Raw genomic sequence first — 18852 nt, 5'->3', positions numbered from 1 at the left:
AACATAGTATTCTCATTAAGTGTAGACAAGATTTGATGCAGTTTACTTTAGCCACAGACTCCACCTTGCTGCAGTCTATTATCAGCACAAATCTGCTTCGTTCCTGAGACCAAGTCCCTTGCTAGCTGGACTTCTGATTCATTCTCAAGTTCCACACTGAAACCATGTTCCTAAAAATAACTGACATCCTTTATTACCTGCTCCTCCTTCGGATTTTGTCTAAAGAAATCCTGTAATAAATCTTGTTCCATAGACCCTCTTTTCCACAAACGATTGCTTTGTTGGCTCACACTAAAATTCCTACAATTTTACAACTAAAGTTGTAAAAATTGACAAAAAGAATCTAATTTTCAATTATTACCATTAATCTAGGCTGCAATGCCAAAACACTATTTCAGATTTTTGTGAACTCAAAGTGTGACGCAGCCGTACCAACCTTGGTTCAAGTACGTGAGCGTTTCATCGTGCAGCTTCACAGCTGGTGACGTTGCTGCACACATCACATACTGGAAGGGTGGGTGTTTGGTTTCGTCATCCAATGGAAGGCTGGAATCTTCCTGCTTGAAAATTGGCAATGCCAAGACATCGCTGAAAAGCAAAAAAAAAAATCAACACTGAACTTATTCTGGGTTTAAAACATTTAAAAACATATAAAAATATTTAGGGGTAGTTTCTTTTAAAATTTAAGATCAGATATGATATGTAGAATAAAAGAACTATTGATGCTAATCTGGCTCCCCCAAAAGATAGTTTTAATAAACCATACCTCTAGTGTGAGTTGGGGTGGTGGTGGTACCTATGATTAGGCAGAGCATTAAAATAAGAAATATTTAAATTAAAGTAAGAAATATTTAATAGGTAAGTCCAAACTACTGATAAAGAGATCAGGCTAATAATACATGTGGTACAAAAAAAAAAGTTATGTGAAAAAAATTAGTTAAAAACTTTAAACTCATTTCTATTAAAAAATAAGTAAAAGCAAGAGTACATAGCCACCTGTTTTGAAAGGTAGGTCACACTGGCACCATGAAATCACAAAGAAGCATTTGATTAAATGGTATTTTACAAAAAGTTCCCTGCTGGTCCTAGTTAAACGCTGAGAGCATAAAGCTTCATACTTAGTCTAAAACAATGGCTTCTTCTGAGAAGCAAACAGTAGCAGTAGAAACAGCCGTTATTTTTCTCCCCAAGAATAACTTGGGTCATTGATCGGGGGGCGATGGGGGGCGTCTTCTGGGGTACTGTCTATATTTTGTTAACTTTGGTGGTTAAACACACATGGATGTGTTTGGTTTGCCTTTTTTTAAAAAAAAAAAGCAGCTGAGATACAATGTACATACCACAAAATTCACCCTTTTAAAGTGTATAATTCAGTGTTTTTTAATATATTCACAGAGATGCACAGTCTTCACCACTATCTAATTCCAGAACATTTTCAGCACCTCAGAAAGAAATCTCATACCCTTAGCAGTCACTCCCTATCCCCCCACCCTGGAAACCACTGATTTGCTTTGTCTCTATGGATTTGCCTATTCTGGATATTTAATGCAAAAAGAATCATGTGGCCTTTTGTGACTTGCTTCTTTTAGTATGTTTTCAAGTCCATTCATGTTGTAGCATGTATCAGGACTTCATTCCTTTTTAAGGCCTAATGATATTCCATTGTATGAATATACCACATTCTGTTTATCCATCATTAGATGATGGTGACCTTTGGCTTGTTCCCATTTTTTTGATTATGAATAATGCTGCTATGAACACTTGCATGCACTTTTGTGTAGACATGTTTAATTCCCTCAGATATATACCTAGAAGTAGAATTGTTGGGTCATGTGGTAACTCTTTACCTTTTTGAGAAACTGCCAAACTTTTACAAAGTGACTGCGCCATTTTATATTCCCACCATTAACATATGAAGGGTGGGTATTTCTTTTTTTGAGATAATTCACTGAGCTGTACATTTATATCGATGGTTTTTCTATGTCCATTCCTCAATAAAAGGTAAAACAGCAAAATATCCAAGTGATTAACTACTATAACAACAAGAACAGCAAAGCCTTGTCTGAATTGTTTATTTCTTCTTACAAACTATTAACTGATTCAGATATCTGGTTACCCCATTTTAATTAAATTCAATTTAAAAGCAAAATGTGGAAATAAATGAAATGAAAAGGAAACCCTGCATTCCCTCCTCCCACATAACATTTCTATTAAAGCACCAGACTGATTAGTCAGGGACTGAATTACCCACTAATTCTCCTTCTCCTTTATTTATACCTAGGAACTGTCAAAACACTCCTAAGTCAAAAGTATAACTGAGGAACACATAGTCAGGAATGGTCTCCAGCCTTCCTCCAGGACAGGGATAAAATCCTTGGAGCAGATATAAAAACTTTTCAGGAAACTTACAAATGGTACTTTAAGACTCAGAGCAGCTCTCTTTATTAAAAACAATCATAGCAGTCCAAGTGGCTCCATGGTAGACGAAAATACATACATATTCTATATCATATGTATGTAAGCGTTTCAAGTTCTCTTGGTGAGAGAATTCCCTGGCGGTCCAGTGGTTAGGACTCCATGCTCTCACTGCTGAGGGCCTGGGTTCAATCCCTGGTCAGGGAACTAAAAGCCCACAAGTGACATGGTGCAGCCAAAAAAAAAAAAAAAATTTCTCTTGGTGAGAAAGAAATAAAAAATGAGATGAGAGCTATAACTCAGATGCATTTAGTTAATTATACTAAAAAGTAACATGGAGAATACTTTAAAAATCTTAACACTAACTGCTAGGGTTGATCATTACATACAGGTCATCAAAATAAGACATCAGACTGCATAAGAATGGCTATTTGTTTTTTTGGTTTTTTTTTTTTTTGCGGTATGCGGGCCTCTCACTGTTGTGGCCTCTCCCATTGCGGAGCACAGGCTGCGGACGCGCAGGCTCAGCAGCCATGGCTCACGGGCCCAGCCGCTCCACGGCATGTGGGATCTTCCCGGACCGGGGCACGAACCCGCGTCCCCTGCATCAGCAGGCGGACTCTCAACCACTGCGCCACCAGGGAAGCCCAAGAATGGCTATTTGTAAGTAAACTGTTACACATAGTAAATAAAATTTTATTTGCTTCAGATCCCAGAGGGCAACCACCATTTTATTCACTTGGTTATAGGCTACTATGCTCATGCTTAGGTGCTAAAAGACTCTTGAATAAACTTAACATATAAACACATAGAGATCATTTGTTAATGAAATCCCAATTAATTTTTGACTTAATTAGAAAGAAAATGCATTCCAACCAACAGAGCAGCCAGAGAAAGCCTCTTTAAACAGAATTCAGATCATTTCATTCCTTTGAACTCTCCCCATCAGCTCACTTTCAAAACCAGGGTCCCTACAAGGTCCGACAAGGCCCTACTCAATCTGCTCTTCTTTCCTTTTCACCTACCCACCCCTCCGTCTCTCTGCCTCAGCCAGCCTCCTTCCCTGTCTTTTCCAGGGCCTCTGCATTGGCCCCTCTTCTGCTGATGTCCTATTGGCTCATTTCATTCAAATGTCACCTTCCCAGTGACAACTGTTATCTTCCCATCTGTACTCCCAGTTTCCCCTTTCCAGCTCTATTTATCCACAAAGCTTTCATTTTCCAACAGTATACGAGACTTAAATGTGTATCCTCCCTAAGTATATAACCACCCCCCAAATTCGTTTCTCTTCACAGACCAAATCCAGCATCTAGCACAAAGGAGCTCAAATACCTGTTAAATTGATGAATGAATTGTAGCACTGATAATCAGTTATTACTAAAATGAAAAACTAGGTCTCCAGATAATTTAAGGTCATAATTTTTACCAGGCTGAACCATAAGAAATTTCTGGTATTCACCTGATTTTGTCATCTCATATCCCAGACAGGTAGGCCGCCCAGGGATCTGACAAGCAGATGAAAAGACTCAAGGCTTTAAATTATTCCAAGTAATTCTGAAATGCCAGTATCCAAAAATAACCAGTCACACAGACAAACACGACTTTAGGAGCAAGAACCAAGAGAAGACTCTTGTCTGTTGGTATTCAGTTCTTTCCTGCCTTTGTTGCAGAGGTTTAGAGGCCTGAAAACTACATATACAAGACTTCTTGCCAGCTGGAATCTTCCTAGGTTGCTCCAAAGGGAAGAAGCACTGGTGGGAAATTAAAAGGGAGTGGGAAAGAGCAGAAGCAGGCAGCCATAGCTGCAGGAGAGCTCAGGGCATCAGCAACCATGCCTCCGGCAGCCAGCTCTCCTCCCTGAGCCCTTCTAGCACCTTTGCAATCAAATACTTCACTAAAATCCTTCTCTGCTGGAAACAACTCAGTGTTCTTTCTTTTCCTGATTGGACAAAGACCAATACCCACCAAAGACTTCAAGATGCCAGAATTACTGAACCTGTATGATAAAATTAAGCTTACTCTGTTGAAAGAAATAAAAGATAAGCCTGAAAAGATCTGCAAGGAACAGGACATTTCAAGGGACAGCAAACCTGTAAAGGAACAAATAGAATTTTGAGAACCGGAAGATAAAATTCCTAAAATTAAGAACTCACATTTAATAACAGCTCACCCAGAAATTAAGATATATAAGGAATCTGGAATATAAGTAAAAGAAGTTATCCAGAAGGCAGCATGGAGAGCAAAATGATAGAAAATGCAGAAGAGATGTTAAGAAAGAAAAGACAAAGTGAGAAGGTTTTACATTGAAGTCTCAGAAGAGAAAAGAATGGGGTAGAGGCAATATTTGAGATAAAGGCTAAGCAAATTCCAGAATTGATGAAATACACTAATTCACTGATTCAAGAACCCCAAATAACCAAAGCAACGTAAATAATTTTACAAACCACACCTAGATACACCAAGAAAAACGTATAAGCCAGTACAGTCATGTGGAAGTTCAATTTTCTCAGTAAAGTACCAAGTATGGAAATCAACTGAAAGTAGGCCCCAGGAGGAAGAGTTGTGGGTCTGAGATGGAGCCACCCCATCCTTACGGAGAGCTGGAAAGGAACTGGACTGGAGAGGGACTGGACAAGGGCACTGTGGTGAGACCACTGAGCAGCAAAAGGATGCACCTGAGAGCTGAGGTCATGCACTTCCAGTGAGGCCCAATCAGTGCTTCCCTAGAGCCACATTCAGCTACCTAAGTAAAGAGGTGAACAATCAGATTTAATCAGGGTTACAGTTTTATTAAAATAAAAAATAGGAGAGGGGAATAAAGCAAGAGGGGCAAGGGAGACAAGGGTATATGCGAAAAGTAATTACAGTGATTGACCAGGGAAACTTAAACTGGCTGGGGAAGAAAACAGGAGTTCAAGAGGAGGGTAAGGAGCAGTGAACTGAGAGCAGCATCAGTGATTGTAGATCTTAATGGGTTCAGTGATGGCAGGACGAGGGTAATGAGAGAGCGAGTGAAGGGCAGGGGGCAGCAGGTGAACTCTGAATTTGAGATTACAGGTCGGCTGCATGACTGGTAATGCCAAGGTCTAACCTATGACCATAGGATTGAGTAGCTGAGATCATGTCATTGTAAGAAAGAAAATCAAGGAACAGAAGTGTCAGGCTACTGGAAGTCCCATTTAAATATCTTTTGAAATCACCAAGAATTAAGACATTAGGAGTGGGGCTTCCTTGGTAGTGCAGTGGTTGGGAATCCACCTGCCAATGCAGGGGACAGGGGTTCAAGCCCTGGTCCGGGAAGATCCCACATGCCGCGGAGCAACTAAGCCTGTGCGCCACAACTACTGAGCCTGTACTCTAGGGCCCACGAGCCACAGCTACTGAGCCCGTGAACCACAACTACTGAAGCCCGCGGGCCTAGAGCCCATGCTCTGCAACAAGAGAAGCCACTGCAGTGAGAGGCCCGCACACTGCAACGAAGAGTAGCCCCCTGCTCGCTGCAACTAGAGAAAACCCATGCACAGCAACAAAGACCCAGTGCAGCCAAAAATAAATAAAATAAAATAAAATTTTTTTTTTTAAATCTAGAACTTCTACTCCTGACAAACAAGAATCAAGTGCATAAAAGGACTGGTCCAGTGTGCCCTAAAAAATGAGATATATGTCTAGGAGAGACTGATCAAAAAGAGAAGGCAGGGCTTCCCTGGTGGCGCAGTGGTTGAGAATCTGCCTGCCGATGCAGGAGACACGGGTTCGTGCCCTGGTCCGGGAAGATCCCACATGCCGCGGAGCAACTAAGCCCGTGAGCCATGGCCGCTGGGCCTGTGCGTCCGGAGCCGGTGCTCCGCAACGGGAGAGGCCACAACAGTGAGAGGCCCGCATACCACAAAAAAAAAAAAAAAAAAAAAAAAACAGAGAAGGCAGTAATCAGTATGAGTAAAAAAGATATAACTAACGATATAAAAACTAATAAGATGAGAATATTATTAACAACTTTATGCCAACATATTTGAAAATATGGATAAGATGAACAACTCCTTACGAAAAAACACCAAAGCTTTCTTCAAGACATAAAAAGCAGGACTTCCCTGGTGGCTCAGTGGTTAAGAATCCACCTGCCAATGCAGGGGACACGGGTTCTATCCCTGGCCCTGGAAGATCCTACATGACGTGAAGCAACTAAGCTCGTGTGCCCCAACTACTGACCCTGTGCTCTAGAGCCCACATGCCACAACTACTGAGCCCGCATGCCACAATTACTGAAGCCCATGTGCCTAGAGCCCGTGCTCTGCAACAAGAGAAGCCCGCGCACCGCGATGAAGAATAGCTCCCACTCGCCGCAACTAGAGAAAGCCAGCATGCAGCAATGCAGACCCAAAGCAGCCAAAAAAAAAAAAAAAAAAAAAAAAAGACATAAAAAGCTTTAAAAAATAATCCTACAGAGACTGATATTGTGGTTAATATTCCCCCAGAGTAAACTTTCACAGGCGAGTTCTAGCAAACTTTCAATGGCAGCTCTTACACAAACCCTTCAACAGGACAGAAGCAGAGGAAATACTTCCTAATTCATTTTATGAAGACTTAAGTAATTTTGAAATCAAAACTAGGTACATGCAAAACTAGAAAAGAAAATGAAAAGTTCATTTCAGCTATAAATATACATGCAAAACTCCTAAATTGAGTATTAACAAGTCACATCCAAGAGATAATGACAAACCATGGTCTAGCTGGATATTCCCCAGGAACACAAGGACAGAATCCATAATCTGGAAACAGAACACCACATTTAGAACTTGATGGGCACTGGATTTATAACAGAATGGCAACATAAAGAGTTGAGAAGTAGTCTTTTCAGTTATATTAGGTAAACTGCATATTCATACAAGGATAACTGCAATTAACTGGCCTCCTCTCATACTACACCAAAAACAGAAGAAAAAAACCAAAACTCGAGAGAGATTATAAACTTAGATGGAATATGTAAAGTAATAAATCTTCAGAGAAGACTACAAGAATATCTTTATACCCTCAGAGTAGGGAAAGACTAACTATAAATGAAAAGGCTGGTCAATCTGACCATATCCAAATCAATAACTTCTGTTCAAAAGCCAACATAAAGGGAATGGAAAGGCAAGCCAAGGAGCAGAAGAAAGTATCTGTGACATACATGCATAATCAGAGACTAGTATCCAGAATATATAAAAAACTACAAGAAGATAAAGAAAACAAAAGAACTGAATGAAAACAAAGGTACTGCCTTCAAAACTTGGGAGAGAGGGACTTCCCTGGTGGCGCAGTGGTTAAGAATCTGCCTGCCAATGCAGGGGACACAGGTACGATTCCTGGTCCGGGAGGATCCCACATGCTGTGGAGCAACTAAGCCCGTGTGCCACAACTACTGAGCCTGTGCTCTAGAGCCTGCGTGCCACAACTATGGAAGCCTGTGCGCCTAGAGCCCATGTTACATAACAAGAGGAGCCACCGCAATGAGAAGCCCATGCACTGCAAGGGAGGGTAGCCCCCACTCGTCACAACTAGAGAAAGCCCGTACACAGCAATGAAGACCCGACACAGCCAAGAAAAAAAAAAAAAAAAACCTTGGGAGAGAGACTTACAGATAAATATATAGCCGTAAATGCATCTATTAGAAAACACACACCAAAAACAAAGGAGAAAACACCCAACTAAAGAAGGTGGAAAATAACAAGCGTAAGCAAGACAAGAAGGAAGACCACAAAAATAAAAGAGAAAATGCAATAGAGAAAAACAAAACCAAAATTTGATTTCTTACAAAATACTAGATATAGACAAACCTCTGAAATAGGTCACAGAAGAAGGAAGACACAAGCAATACATGGAGTGAAAGAAAGGGAGTAATCACAAACATCATTGAGATCAGTTAAAAAAAAAAATCTGGAAAAAAAATTCCCACAGCTGGGTAAGATAGACAAATTGTGTATTTCCTATGCCCATTAAATAAATTACACAGGCAAACATCTACTCATGCAAAAAAAAAAAAAAAAAAAATCACCAAATGCTGTGTTCCAGGTGAGCTTTACAAAACCTTGAAGAAACAGGTAAGTCCCACCTCACACAAAAATGTTTAGCTCATAAAGAGAAAGCTCTCCTGCTCACTTGAAGCTGATACAGCCTTAATGTTTTTTTTAAAGGACAGGGAAAACAAAAACAAAAAAAAAAGAAAAGAAAATTGAGGACCAATCTCAGCTATAAACAGAGACAACCTATTTATGAAACTTTGGAAGAATTCTCTAATCAGTAAGAAGACTGAAGATTCAAGTTCTTAGTGCTTCTAAATAACACTGCAGTGAAGGCTAGACCACACACTAAGGCAAGAAAATGAAATGTAAAGATTACACAGGAAGTGGGACTTCCCTGGTGGTCCACTGGTTAAGAATCCATCTTGCAACAAAGGGGACGCTGGTTTGATCCCTGGTCAGGGAACTAAGATCCCACATGCCACAGCGCAACTAAGCCCATGCACCGCAATTACTAAGCCCACGTGCTGCAACTACAGAGCCCACATACCACAGCTAGAGAGAAGCCTGCTCACTGCAAAGAAGAGCCCGTGCACCACAACTAAGACCTGACGCAGCCAAAAACTAAATATTAAAAAAAAAGATTACACAGGAAGAAATAAATCTATCATTATTTAAAGATATCAACTAGGAAATCTGAGATCCTACAAATTATTAGAACTAATAAGTTCAGCAAGGTCCTGGAGAGAAGAAAAAGAGAAAAGAAGCTCTAAGAAAAAAAAAAAATATATATAGCATTTTTCCTCCTATCCAGAAAGATTATCTTCTTCTACTTTGAGAAGACTTCTCAGTTATTCATTGGTGGGCAGCCAAAGGGTGCAATGGGAAGAAGAGGAGGTCAGATCCCAACTCTGGAGCTTCAAATCCCAGCTCTGCCCTTTGTTGAGTGACACCGGGACTCTCTGAACTCTAGTTTGTTTTTAATTTAATAGAAAATATTTTAAGTATCCAAACTCTAGGCACACATTAGACCAGAGATTCTCAAAGTGTGGTCTGTGGAATCCTGGGGAACCTGAGATTTTCGGGGGTTCAGGAGGTCAAACCTATTCTCAGAATAACAGTGAGCCATTATTTGCCTTTCTCACTCAGTTGACATTTGCACAAAACCGATGGTGGTTAAAATTGCAGGTGCCTTGGCATAAATCAAGGCAGTGGCACCAAGCTACACTAGCAATCACTGTATAAAAAGTATTAATTTTATTAAATATTGGTCCTTGGGTAGGTATAATGTATTTCTGCTGCACATCTAAGTGCAATGGTTGTCTCAAGGAAAAGTTTTTTATGAAATTATGATCTGTGAGCTGATCTAGCAGCTTCTCTCACAGAATATCATTTTTACTTGAAATAAATATTGACAAACTATGATTATTCATACCTGAGTATCTGACAGAAATTTCCTCAAAAATGAATAAACCGAGCCTATCATTTCAAGGAAAACAACTGTGATAGCGTTTGTTACCAATGATAAAATCTGCACCCTCCACCATGTACCTTCTCTGATGGGGCAGTAGTGATACTAAGGAATATGATTTTTTGATACTGCATAGAGAAAAATGTCAACATTTAGAAGATCTGCATAACTCAAGAAATCATTATTTTCCAAATGACCAATGCATGCATATTTCAAAATTAATCAGGGTAAGAGACCCAATCAGAGTTCAAAACAGACAAATTGATTCTAATGTAATAGTACAAAAAGTACATTGATACAGTTTCAGATTCCACACTGTAACTTTAAGAAACTACCACTTTTCAAGTGCTGGTATATTATCAGACAACTTTCCAAAATGATGTGAAAGGGCTATTAAAATAATCTCCCCTTTTCCAAACACATATCTACGTGAGGCTGGATTTTCTTCACATATGTCAACCAAAACAATATATTCCAACAGCAGATAAGAGAATCCATCTGCTTTTCTACACCAAATATTAAAGAAGTTTGCTTAGAGGAAAACATAGGCAGAACACTCAATGACATAAATCACAGCAAGATCCTTTTCGACCCACCTCTTAGAGAAATTGAAATAAATTAAAAAAAAACACAAATCGGAACTAATGAAACTTAAAAGCTTTTGCATAGCAAAGGAAACCATACACAAGACGAAACGACAACCCTCAGAATGGGAGAAAATACTTGCAAATGAAGCAACTGACAAAGGATGTATCTGCAAAACTTACAAGCAGTGTATGCAGCTCAATATTAAAAAAAACAAACAACCCAATCCAAAAATGGGCAGAAGACATAAACACATTTCTCCAAAGAAGATAATACAGATTGCCAACAAACAGATGAAAGAATGCTCAACATCATTAATTATTAGAGAAATGCAAATCAAAACTACAATGAGGAATCACCTCACACCAGTCAGAATGGCCATGATCAAACGAATCTACTAACAGGGCTTCCCTGCTGGCGCAGTGGTTGAGAGTCCGCCTGTCGATGCAGTGGACACAGGTTTGTGCCCCGGTCCGGGAGGATCCCACGGGCCGCGGAGCAACTAAGCCCGTGAGCCATGGCCGCTAGGCCTGCGCGTCCGGAGCCTGTGCTCCGCAACGGGAGAGGCCGCGGCAGTGAGAGGCCAGCATACCGCAAAAAAAACCACCTAAAAACAGAACTACCATATGACCCAGCAATCCCACTACTGGGCATATACCCTGAGAAAACCATAATTCAAAAAGAGTCATATACCACAATGTTCATTGCAGCACTATACAATAGCCAGGACATGGAAGCAACCTAAGTGTCCATCAACAGATAAAGAAGATGTGGCATATATATATATACAATGGAATATTACTCAGCCATAAAAAGAAACGAAATTGAGTTATGTGTAGTGAGGTGGATGGACCCAGAAGTCTGTCATACAGAGTGAAGTAAGTCAGAAAGAGAAAAACAAATACCGTATGCTAACACATATATATGGAATCTAAAATGGTTATGAAGAACCTAGGGGCAGGACTGGAATAAATATGCAGACCTACTTAGAGAATGGACTTGAGGACACGGGGAGGCAGAAGGGTAAGCTGGGACAAAGTGAGAGAGTGGCATGGACATATATACACTACCAAATATAAAACAGATAGCTAGTGGGAAGCAGCCGCATAGCATAGGGTGATCAGCTCGGTGCTTTGTGACCACCTAGAGGGGTGGGATAGGGAGGAAGGGAGAGAAGGAGACGCAAGAGGGAAGAGATATGGGGATATATGTGTATGTATAGCTGATTCACTTTGTTATAAAGCAGAAACTAACACACCATTGTAAAGCAATTATACTCCAATAAAGATGTTAAAAAAAAAGAGAAATTTGCAAGTGTAAGACAATTACCACTCTTCTCACAAAGTGTTTTGTTTCCGAAAAAAGTTTTTTTATAAAATATATTTGTGGTAATATATAATGGTTTGTAATTGTTATTTCAAATAAATTAATAAAATTTAAAAGTTCTTGATTATGAAGAGACTACAAAGGACAGAGCATACCATTCTATTCAGGTCGACTGAGACAAAGTAATCTATAAATGAATGACTGCAACAGTGGTCCGACTCTACTCAAAATCGTTCTGCTGGGACTTCCCTGGCAGTCCAGTGGTTAAGACTCTGCACTTCCAATGCAGGGGGCATGGGTTCAATCCTTGGTTGGAGAAGTAGGATCCCACATGCTGCACAGCGTAGCCAAAAAATTAAAAAATAAAATAAAATAAAAATGAGCCTTTAAAAAAAATCATTCTGCTAAAATGACAGAGATCCTTTAAAAGCTAAATCGTATTCACAGGTATTCTACTGTTGCTTCCAAAAATTTTTTATGTGTTTAAAAACAATGGTTCTGACCACTACATAGCAAAAATGTCAGTCATAAGAGAGAAGGAAAGACTAAGGAATTGTTGTTGAAGGAGGTAAAGACTAAATGCAATATGGGATCCTAGATTGGAACCTGGGCTAGAAAAAGGGCAATAGAGAAAAAAACCCTGTGAAATTCAAGTGAATTTTGCACTTTAGGTAACAGTGCTGTACCAAGGCAGTTTTGAAGACTGTATTCTGGTTATGCAAGTAGGAGAAGCTGGGTAAAGGGTATAAGCTGGGTAAAGGATATATGTCAACTATCTACACAATCTTTTTAACTTGTAAACGTAAACTCCTAACTCATAAACTCAGAAAGTTTAAAACAAAAAGACTCTACTACCAAGGTTCAACATAGGAGAGTTTCACAACCATGTATCAGCTATGTCCCAAAGCAAGCAAAATAAATATTACAGAACTTCTTTTAAATTCAGTCACAGAACTTACAGCAAAAAAAGATGAACCATCAGATGGTATTTCCACCAAAAGTAAATGTTCAATTTGTCCTAGCAAACTAACAAGTGTCACTCTGATGGAACATATCACATTTATGAGACCGTATCAATAAACTACCAAGTTTCAAACAGCCCTGATTGAAGGGCATAAACTGTACTGAATATTACTCTTAGTGCAGGGAGGGAACACCTGATTTTAAAAATTGAACACAATAAAATCTATGGACAAACAATTGGATGTACATAAATTAGCTGAGTGAGTTCTTAGTCTACATAAAAATTACTTTTTGAATATAAGGTTTCAATACTCAGCAAATGTTTTTCCAAGGCAATCAAAGTATATTATTAGAATCTATCCTTTAGAGCAGGGGTCAGCAAGCTACAGCCCAAAGGCCAAACCCAGCTGGCCTGTTTTTGTACAACCAGGACCTAAGAATGGTTTTTACATTTCTTTAAAGGGTTGTAAACAAACAAAACAGAGTGACAGAGACCCTCTGGCCTACAAAGCCTTAAATATTTGCTATCTGGCCTTTTATAGAAAAGATTTGCCAATCACTGCTTTAAGGTAATAACCAATATGGATACTGTACTCTGAAGTATCGTTTTTTTATCAACAATTTATTAAATTCTTTCAAGATTAAATCCAGAAAAAGTTTTTAAAATTTGAACTGAGAAATTTTATAGAAATTATTGCCAATTCTGGAAGCAGTCTCAGGTACCACCCTAATAAATCGCTCAAATTTCACTGATCCTGAAAATTTTCTATACTTCCAAGAAATGTCACCTACTCAAGGACATTCTGCTTTAGCATGAGACCCAAAGAAAATTATAAGCTATTAATAGCTACATAGTAAACCATATCCTTTGTAATCTTTTACTAACTTAACACTGATCAAAGCTGAAATTTTCCCATTACCTCAAAGGGTCTATAAACTGACATTTTAATCTTTCAATCAGTATAGGAAATCTGTCTTCACCCCAAACGAGTTTTGATTTAGCAAATTATTTGTAAACTATGAATGTAACTCTCACTTAAGAATATGTAAAGTATACCTTTTGTTTCAAAACAGATGTATACCACAGTGAAGTTTAAGAGGGCTCAGACCAATGCCCTTTGTAAAGTAATAATATTAAAAAAGTTTTTATGCATAAAGAATTCACATTACTTTTATTTTTCAAATTACTTGTTAAATCCTGAAAGTTAACTTATTATAGATTATACATTTCATGTGAACACTTAAGATGGAAATAAAATTACCAGGTGGCCCAAAAGACCCTCCTAAGAGAGCTTTACTTTTTCAAGTCCTTTGGTTATCTTCTCCTTACTTCACAAAACATGAATGACCCAGATTTCAAGTTACAATGGGTTTCGGCCTTCATTCAGTGAGGGGAAATTCAGTCCTCACTTGGAATGGTGGTGCCACTGACAATCGCTTTAACAACTACAAACTTTGGTTTACACACTTACAAGAAAAGAATTAGTCTATTAGCTTTCTAGGGTCTCTTCAACCATCTCTAGACACCTGATATTGTAACTAAGATTTTAAAAAACATTTATGACCTGCCTCATTTCAAACAGAATCTGCAGCAGCCTGTGCCTCACATACAAACAAACGGGGTACCAGAGTACACACAGAACACAGACAATGAGAAACAGAGTGTAGAAAAAAAAAGGGAAGCAAAGATTTTACCAGAAATTAGCCTCATCATATCCCAATACTATCAGCCTACATCATTTAACGCAAACATATATTTCTAAATTGTCAGACTACTGAGAGAAACCACATGTTTCTTTCATGCTATCTTCCTTCAAAGCTGAAGAAATCATTTCCTAAAGAAGTCTTTAGAAATACCTCTTGGTTTAAGCCATACAAAAAGCAAATACAGTAAGCATACTTCAATTTAGGGGTTTTTTTTGGTCGCACTGTGTGGCAGGTGGGATCTTAGCTCGCCTACCACTCCGCAGTGGAAGTGCAGAGTCTTAACCACTGGACCTCCAGGGAAGTCTCTCTAGCATACTTGACTTTGAAAGAAAAATGGAAAGCTGCCTCCAGAGCAAATTTTTATCAAGAAGTCACTTTTCGAATAATTTCAAATTTAGCACCTCAAGTTTATTTCTTGAATTTGAGAGAAATGAAATAGACAAGAATCATGAGCCTTACTTCCCTGGAGCTCCGGAATGTCCTGCTTCCCCGATGCCTGAGGAAAGGAGGCCATTGCCCTTGCAGAGAGAAGAGGCTGGGGGACTCCCTAGCTCCAGGGCCGGGCGTGGGAAGCGTAAGGGCCATCAAAGGAGGACTGCAACAGCCTACAGCCTTCTTCAGACCTTCTCCAGATCAAGGCAATCTTGGAGTTTTCCTAAATTTGTATTTGAAATAATGGGCCTTGAATTCACAAGAGGCAAGTACTCTCCTGGCTCCTCTTGAGGACCCAATTAAGTACAAAAAACTAAATAAGCTCCTTAAAAATGGTATTTGCCTTCAAAGATACTAGAAAATTCAGATTAAATGACACATACCATATAACCAATAACCAAAAACAATCAATGGAAAAAGTCCTCACGGAAAGTATTGTAAAAAGACACAGAATTACAAAGATGTCAGAAAATACCTTTAAGGACAAGGTAATGAAACGGTTTAATATCAAGATTTTCCTTCTAGACCATAAACAAAAGTTCACTAGTTGGCTGAATCACTGAAACAAACAGAACTCGAGAAAAAAAAAGTAAAAGCTCAAAACAACCCTCAGTAAGCAAAGCTCTCAGCAGCAAACCTTCATTTAACCATAATTGAGAGGAAACACTGAATCTGCCTCACCTGCCCTCTTCTGCCTTCATTGCAAGTCCAGGGTCTCAAGGAGCAGCATGGCCCTCGAGGCCCACACATGTTTTCACTGTGAATCAGTGCCTCTTGTATTGACGACTAAGGTGACCTTATGGCTTTCAGTAGCTCAATTTCCTCAACACTAAGACAGTTGTTCTAGAAAATAAGCCACCTCATCCAGAGCCCTCAAGTTGCACAGCTGCAGAGAGAGGAAGTGCCAAGTTGAGGCAGACCAGCACAGACCCAATCAGGGTCAGAGACCGGCGACCTGACGTTCTCATCCATGTGCTTCCACACCCTAAGAAACATCTCCACTTTTCAGCTCAGAGTTTCCGTTTAAGATTTAAAAGCCAGGGCTTCCCGGATGGTGCAGTGGTTGAGAGTCCGCCTGCCGATGCAGGGGACAAGGGTTTGTGCCCCGGGCCGGGAAGATCCCACATGCCGCGGAGCGGCTGGGCCCGTGAGCCATGGCCGCTGAGCCTGCGCGCCCGGAGCCTGTGCTCCGCAACGGGAGAGGCCACAACAGTGAGGCCCGCGTACCAAAAAAAAAAAAAAAAAGATTTAAAAGCCGTATTATTTCAGGGAGCAGCCCCTACCATCCAAGGCCTGCTCTGACCCAGAAGTCGTTCTTCAGGACTTTAATGCTCCCTGTCCTCCCCCAGAGCTGCAGTGAGAGGTATGAAAGCTACTGGGAAACTGGACAGCACGTCAAAGACACCAGTCATTACTTTAAAGAGTCTCTTCGCAAAATCGCATTTAATTCGCATTAACGAAAAATTGCCAAACCACTAAATTTTACACTTTAATCGGGTGAACGTATACTAAGTAGACTATATTTCCATAAAACTGCTAAAAAAATTAAAATACAGAGCTGCCAAACTGACAGGAAAAACCCAGTGTTCTTCAGGACAAAGGCGAGAGACTAAGCTCAGATCTGTTTCAGCCTATCAAAATTAAACAAAATGAATGGCTGCTTGTACAGACAGCTGAGACTAAACAAACTCTTGTTTGTGGTGCAATCAGTGCATCTTAAAGCCTTCTTCAAAAGGAAACAGCCTCAGAGGGTTGTCCCCCCAGTGAAAAACTTCACTTTGAGACAATTAAAAAACCCAAGTTAATGTGCTTTTTTCCCCTGTGGCTACTTTCACTTATGATATAATTACTATTAGAATATCAAGTGATTAAAATTTGCAACCAATAAAGACTACAATGTAGAACAGAGTAGTAACTGTTGCCAAATCCCTGGAGAGTGTTTTCCCAACACGAGTCCTAGCATTTAGTACACTGTATTCCAGCTCTAAGTGGCTTGTAAATCACTTGCAAGGCAAGGAAGTCCCTTCCCCCAACTCAAGCCATCCTAACAGCGGGGCGATTTTACAGCAAAAATGCAGCCCTCAGGGGCGGTCCTCGGGCCAAAGCCTGTGGGGCCGCCCTCTGTCGCCCGCCCCCGCCGTGGGCAGAGGCCCGCGGGGCTCCATGGCGCGGTCAGAGGCCCAGGGTCGTACAGGCCTTTCCCAAGGAGACAGAGGCTTCCGCCAGCCCGCCCGCCCGCCCGCCCGCGTCCGGGCACTGGTACCTCATGCTGTAGGCGCCGGCGCCCAGCTCCTGCCCGATGCCCGAGAGGCTGGCGTCGAAGTCGTGCACCAGCCCGGACTCGATCACCTCGTCCATCTTGAGCACCCAGGCCATCTTCCGGCCTCGCCGCCGCCCGGCGCGCAGCGCGGCCTCCGCGAGCGGGGCGAAGAGGCCGGAGCTCCACGGGCGCGTCCTGGGGGAGGGCGCGGGTGAAGCCTCCGGCGGCGCGGCGAGTGGTCACCAGCGACAGCCCGGGCGGCGGCCGGGATGAGAACAGCCGGGGCCCCGCGGGCAGGGCACGGCGAACCCGGCGAGCAGTTGCAGCGGGAGCGTCCGGGCCGCGGGCAGAGCCTCCCTCCCGCGGACGCCGGCCCCGCGCCTCATGCCGCCGCCGCCCACCCCCTGCGCCGCTAGCGCTGCCGCCGCCGCCGCCCGCCCCGCCCCGAGGCCCCCAGCCGCATCCTCCCCGGGACCGCGCGGGGGCGGGAGCTCAGCCCGCCCGACACCCGACCCCCGGCCTCGACCCCCGGCCCGCGGCCCGCCCGCCCCGGCTCTAGCGCCCCGCCGCCCCGGCCAACCCAGCCGACGCCGTCCCGCCGGCCCAGACGCTGGCTTCGCTACGGCTCCGGCTCCAGCTAGCTCGCCGCTTCCGCCTTCTCCAGCCCCGCCCCGGCCGCGGCCCCGCCCCCGCGCTCGCACCGGGCCAAGCCCCCCTCTCACGGCCCCGAGCTTCGCTGCACTCCGGACGCTTTACGTTGAAGCAACTGTACGGCCGTGCAGCGCGGCCCCGCCCACGCGGCAGGTTCCCAGCCGCTGCGGGCTGGCGGCCTCCCTACACACCAGCCCAGGAAGAGGCGGTGCCAAAGGGCCGCCAGTTTCCGCCCATCCAGAAAGCGCGCTGATTGACAGGCGATCTGAACAATAACGGCAAGTGCTTGGTCGAGGCTCCCGTGAGTCTCTGTGCCCCTGTGCTAAACAACCGGTCAAGATCTTCTTCCTTTTGGGCGGGCTTCAGGACTGAATTTGCTGGCAAAAGAAAGAGTTCATTGGACCGCACTGGAGGAAGTCGCCCTGAACGCCACTTCTGGAGGTGTTTTGATCCCGTGTGGTCTTTGTGGGTACTTTCTGGGTTTTGCCCACACTACAGATGGAGAGAGCGGTTGTGTTAGCCAATAGGCTCACATCCTGTCTGGAGGCTGAAAGGCCCATTGGGTAGAAAGTATTGATTGACGTGAGTGCAAGCCAATCAACACTCCCGAGGAAGGTCTCCGTAAAGTTCCCTCAACTCCTAATTCCCGTGAGTAGTTTGGCGAGCTTGAACTAAAGGAGGAGATGGGTCGCAGGAACAGATGGCAATTACGCTGTTGTTATTGTTCATGCTTCTGGGGTTCACTGGGCTTAGGGGATTCCCATCCAGGGTCCCTCCTATGAGTGCAGCTAAAGTCATGTCAAGGGCTCCCATACTCATGTCTGATGCTTGATACTGGCTGTGGCCCGGGACCTCAGTTGGGCCTGCTGGAATGCCTACACGTGGCCTTTCCGTGTGGTCTTGATTTCCTCACAGCGTGGCATACGGGTTCCAAAAGCTAGTGTCCCCAAAGACAGGAAGTAGCAGTTGCTGGTTTTTTAGGACAAAGATTCTTTGCTGGACCAAACTTTAGTCAATCTCCTGACCTCCTCTCCCATCTGTAAAAT

At 42.4% G+C, this 18852-nt stretch overlaps 1 protein-coding gene across 4 annotated transcripts in view; it reads right to left on the bottom strand.

Annotated features, from left to right (window-relative positions):
• The window catches only part of UBP1 (upstream binding protein 1), a 71716-nt gene extending 53767 nt beyond the window's left edge, over window positions 1-17949 (bottom strand). Inside the window, exons 1-3 of one of the 4 annotated variants that reach the window (XM_059077366.2) lie at window positions 17857-17949; window positions 17159-17350; window positions 437-588 (exon numbers count right to left, since the gene is read on the bottom strand). In XM_059077366.2, the coding sequence (XP_058933349.1) occupies window positions 437-588; window positions 17159-17271 (265 nt within the window). In that variant the 5' untranslated portion in view covers window positions 17272-17350; window positions 17857-17949. Of the gene's footprint in view, window positions 1-436; window positions 589-17158; window positions 17371-17735; window positions 17811-17856 lie in introns of those variants that run through there. The other 3 variants (XM_067005829.1, XM_067005830.1, XM_059077367.2) reach the window with 3 other exon arrangements.
• Between the last annotated feature and the right edge of the window lie 903 nt (window positions 17950-18852).

This window comes from Kogia breviceps, chromosome 10 (assembly GCF_026419965.1).
Source record: "Kogia breviceps isolate mKogBre1 chromosome 10, mKogBre1 haplotype 1, whole genome shotgun sequence".
In the NCBI taxonomy this organism is placed as follows: Eukaryota; Metazoa; Chordata; class Mammalia; order Artiodactyla; family Physeteridae; genus Kogia; species Kogia breviceps.
The sequence above is the reverse complement of the archived record's forward strand: the minus strand, read 5'-3'. Positions and strand labels throughout refer to the sequence as shown.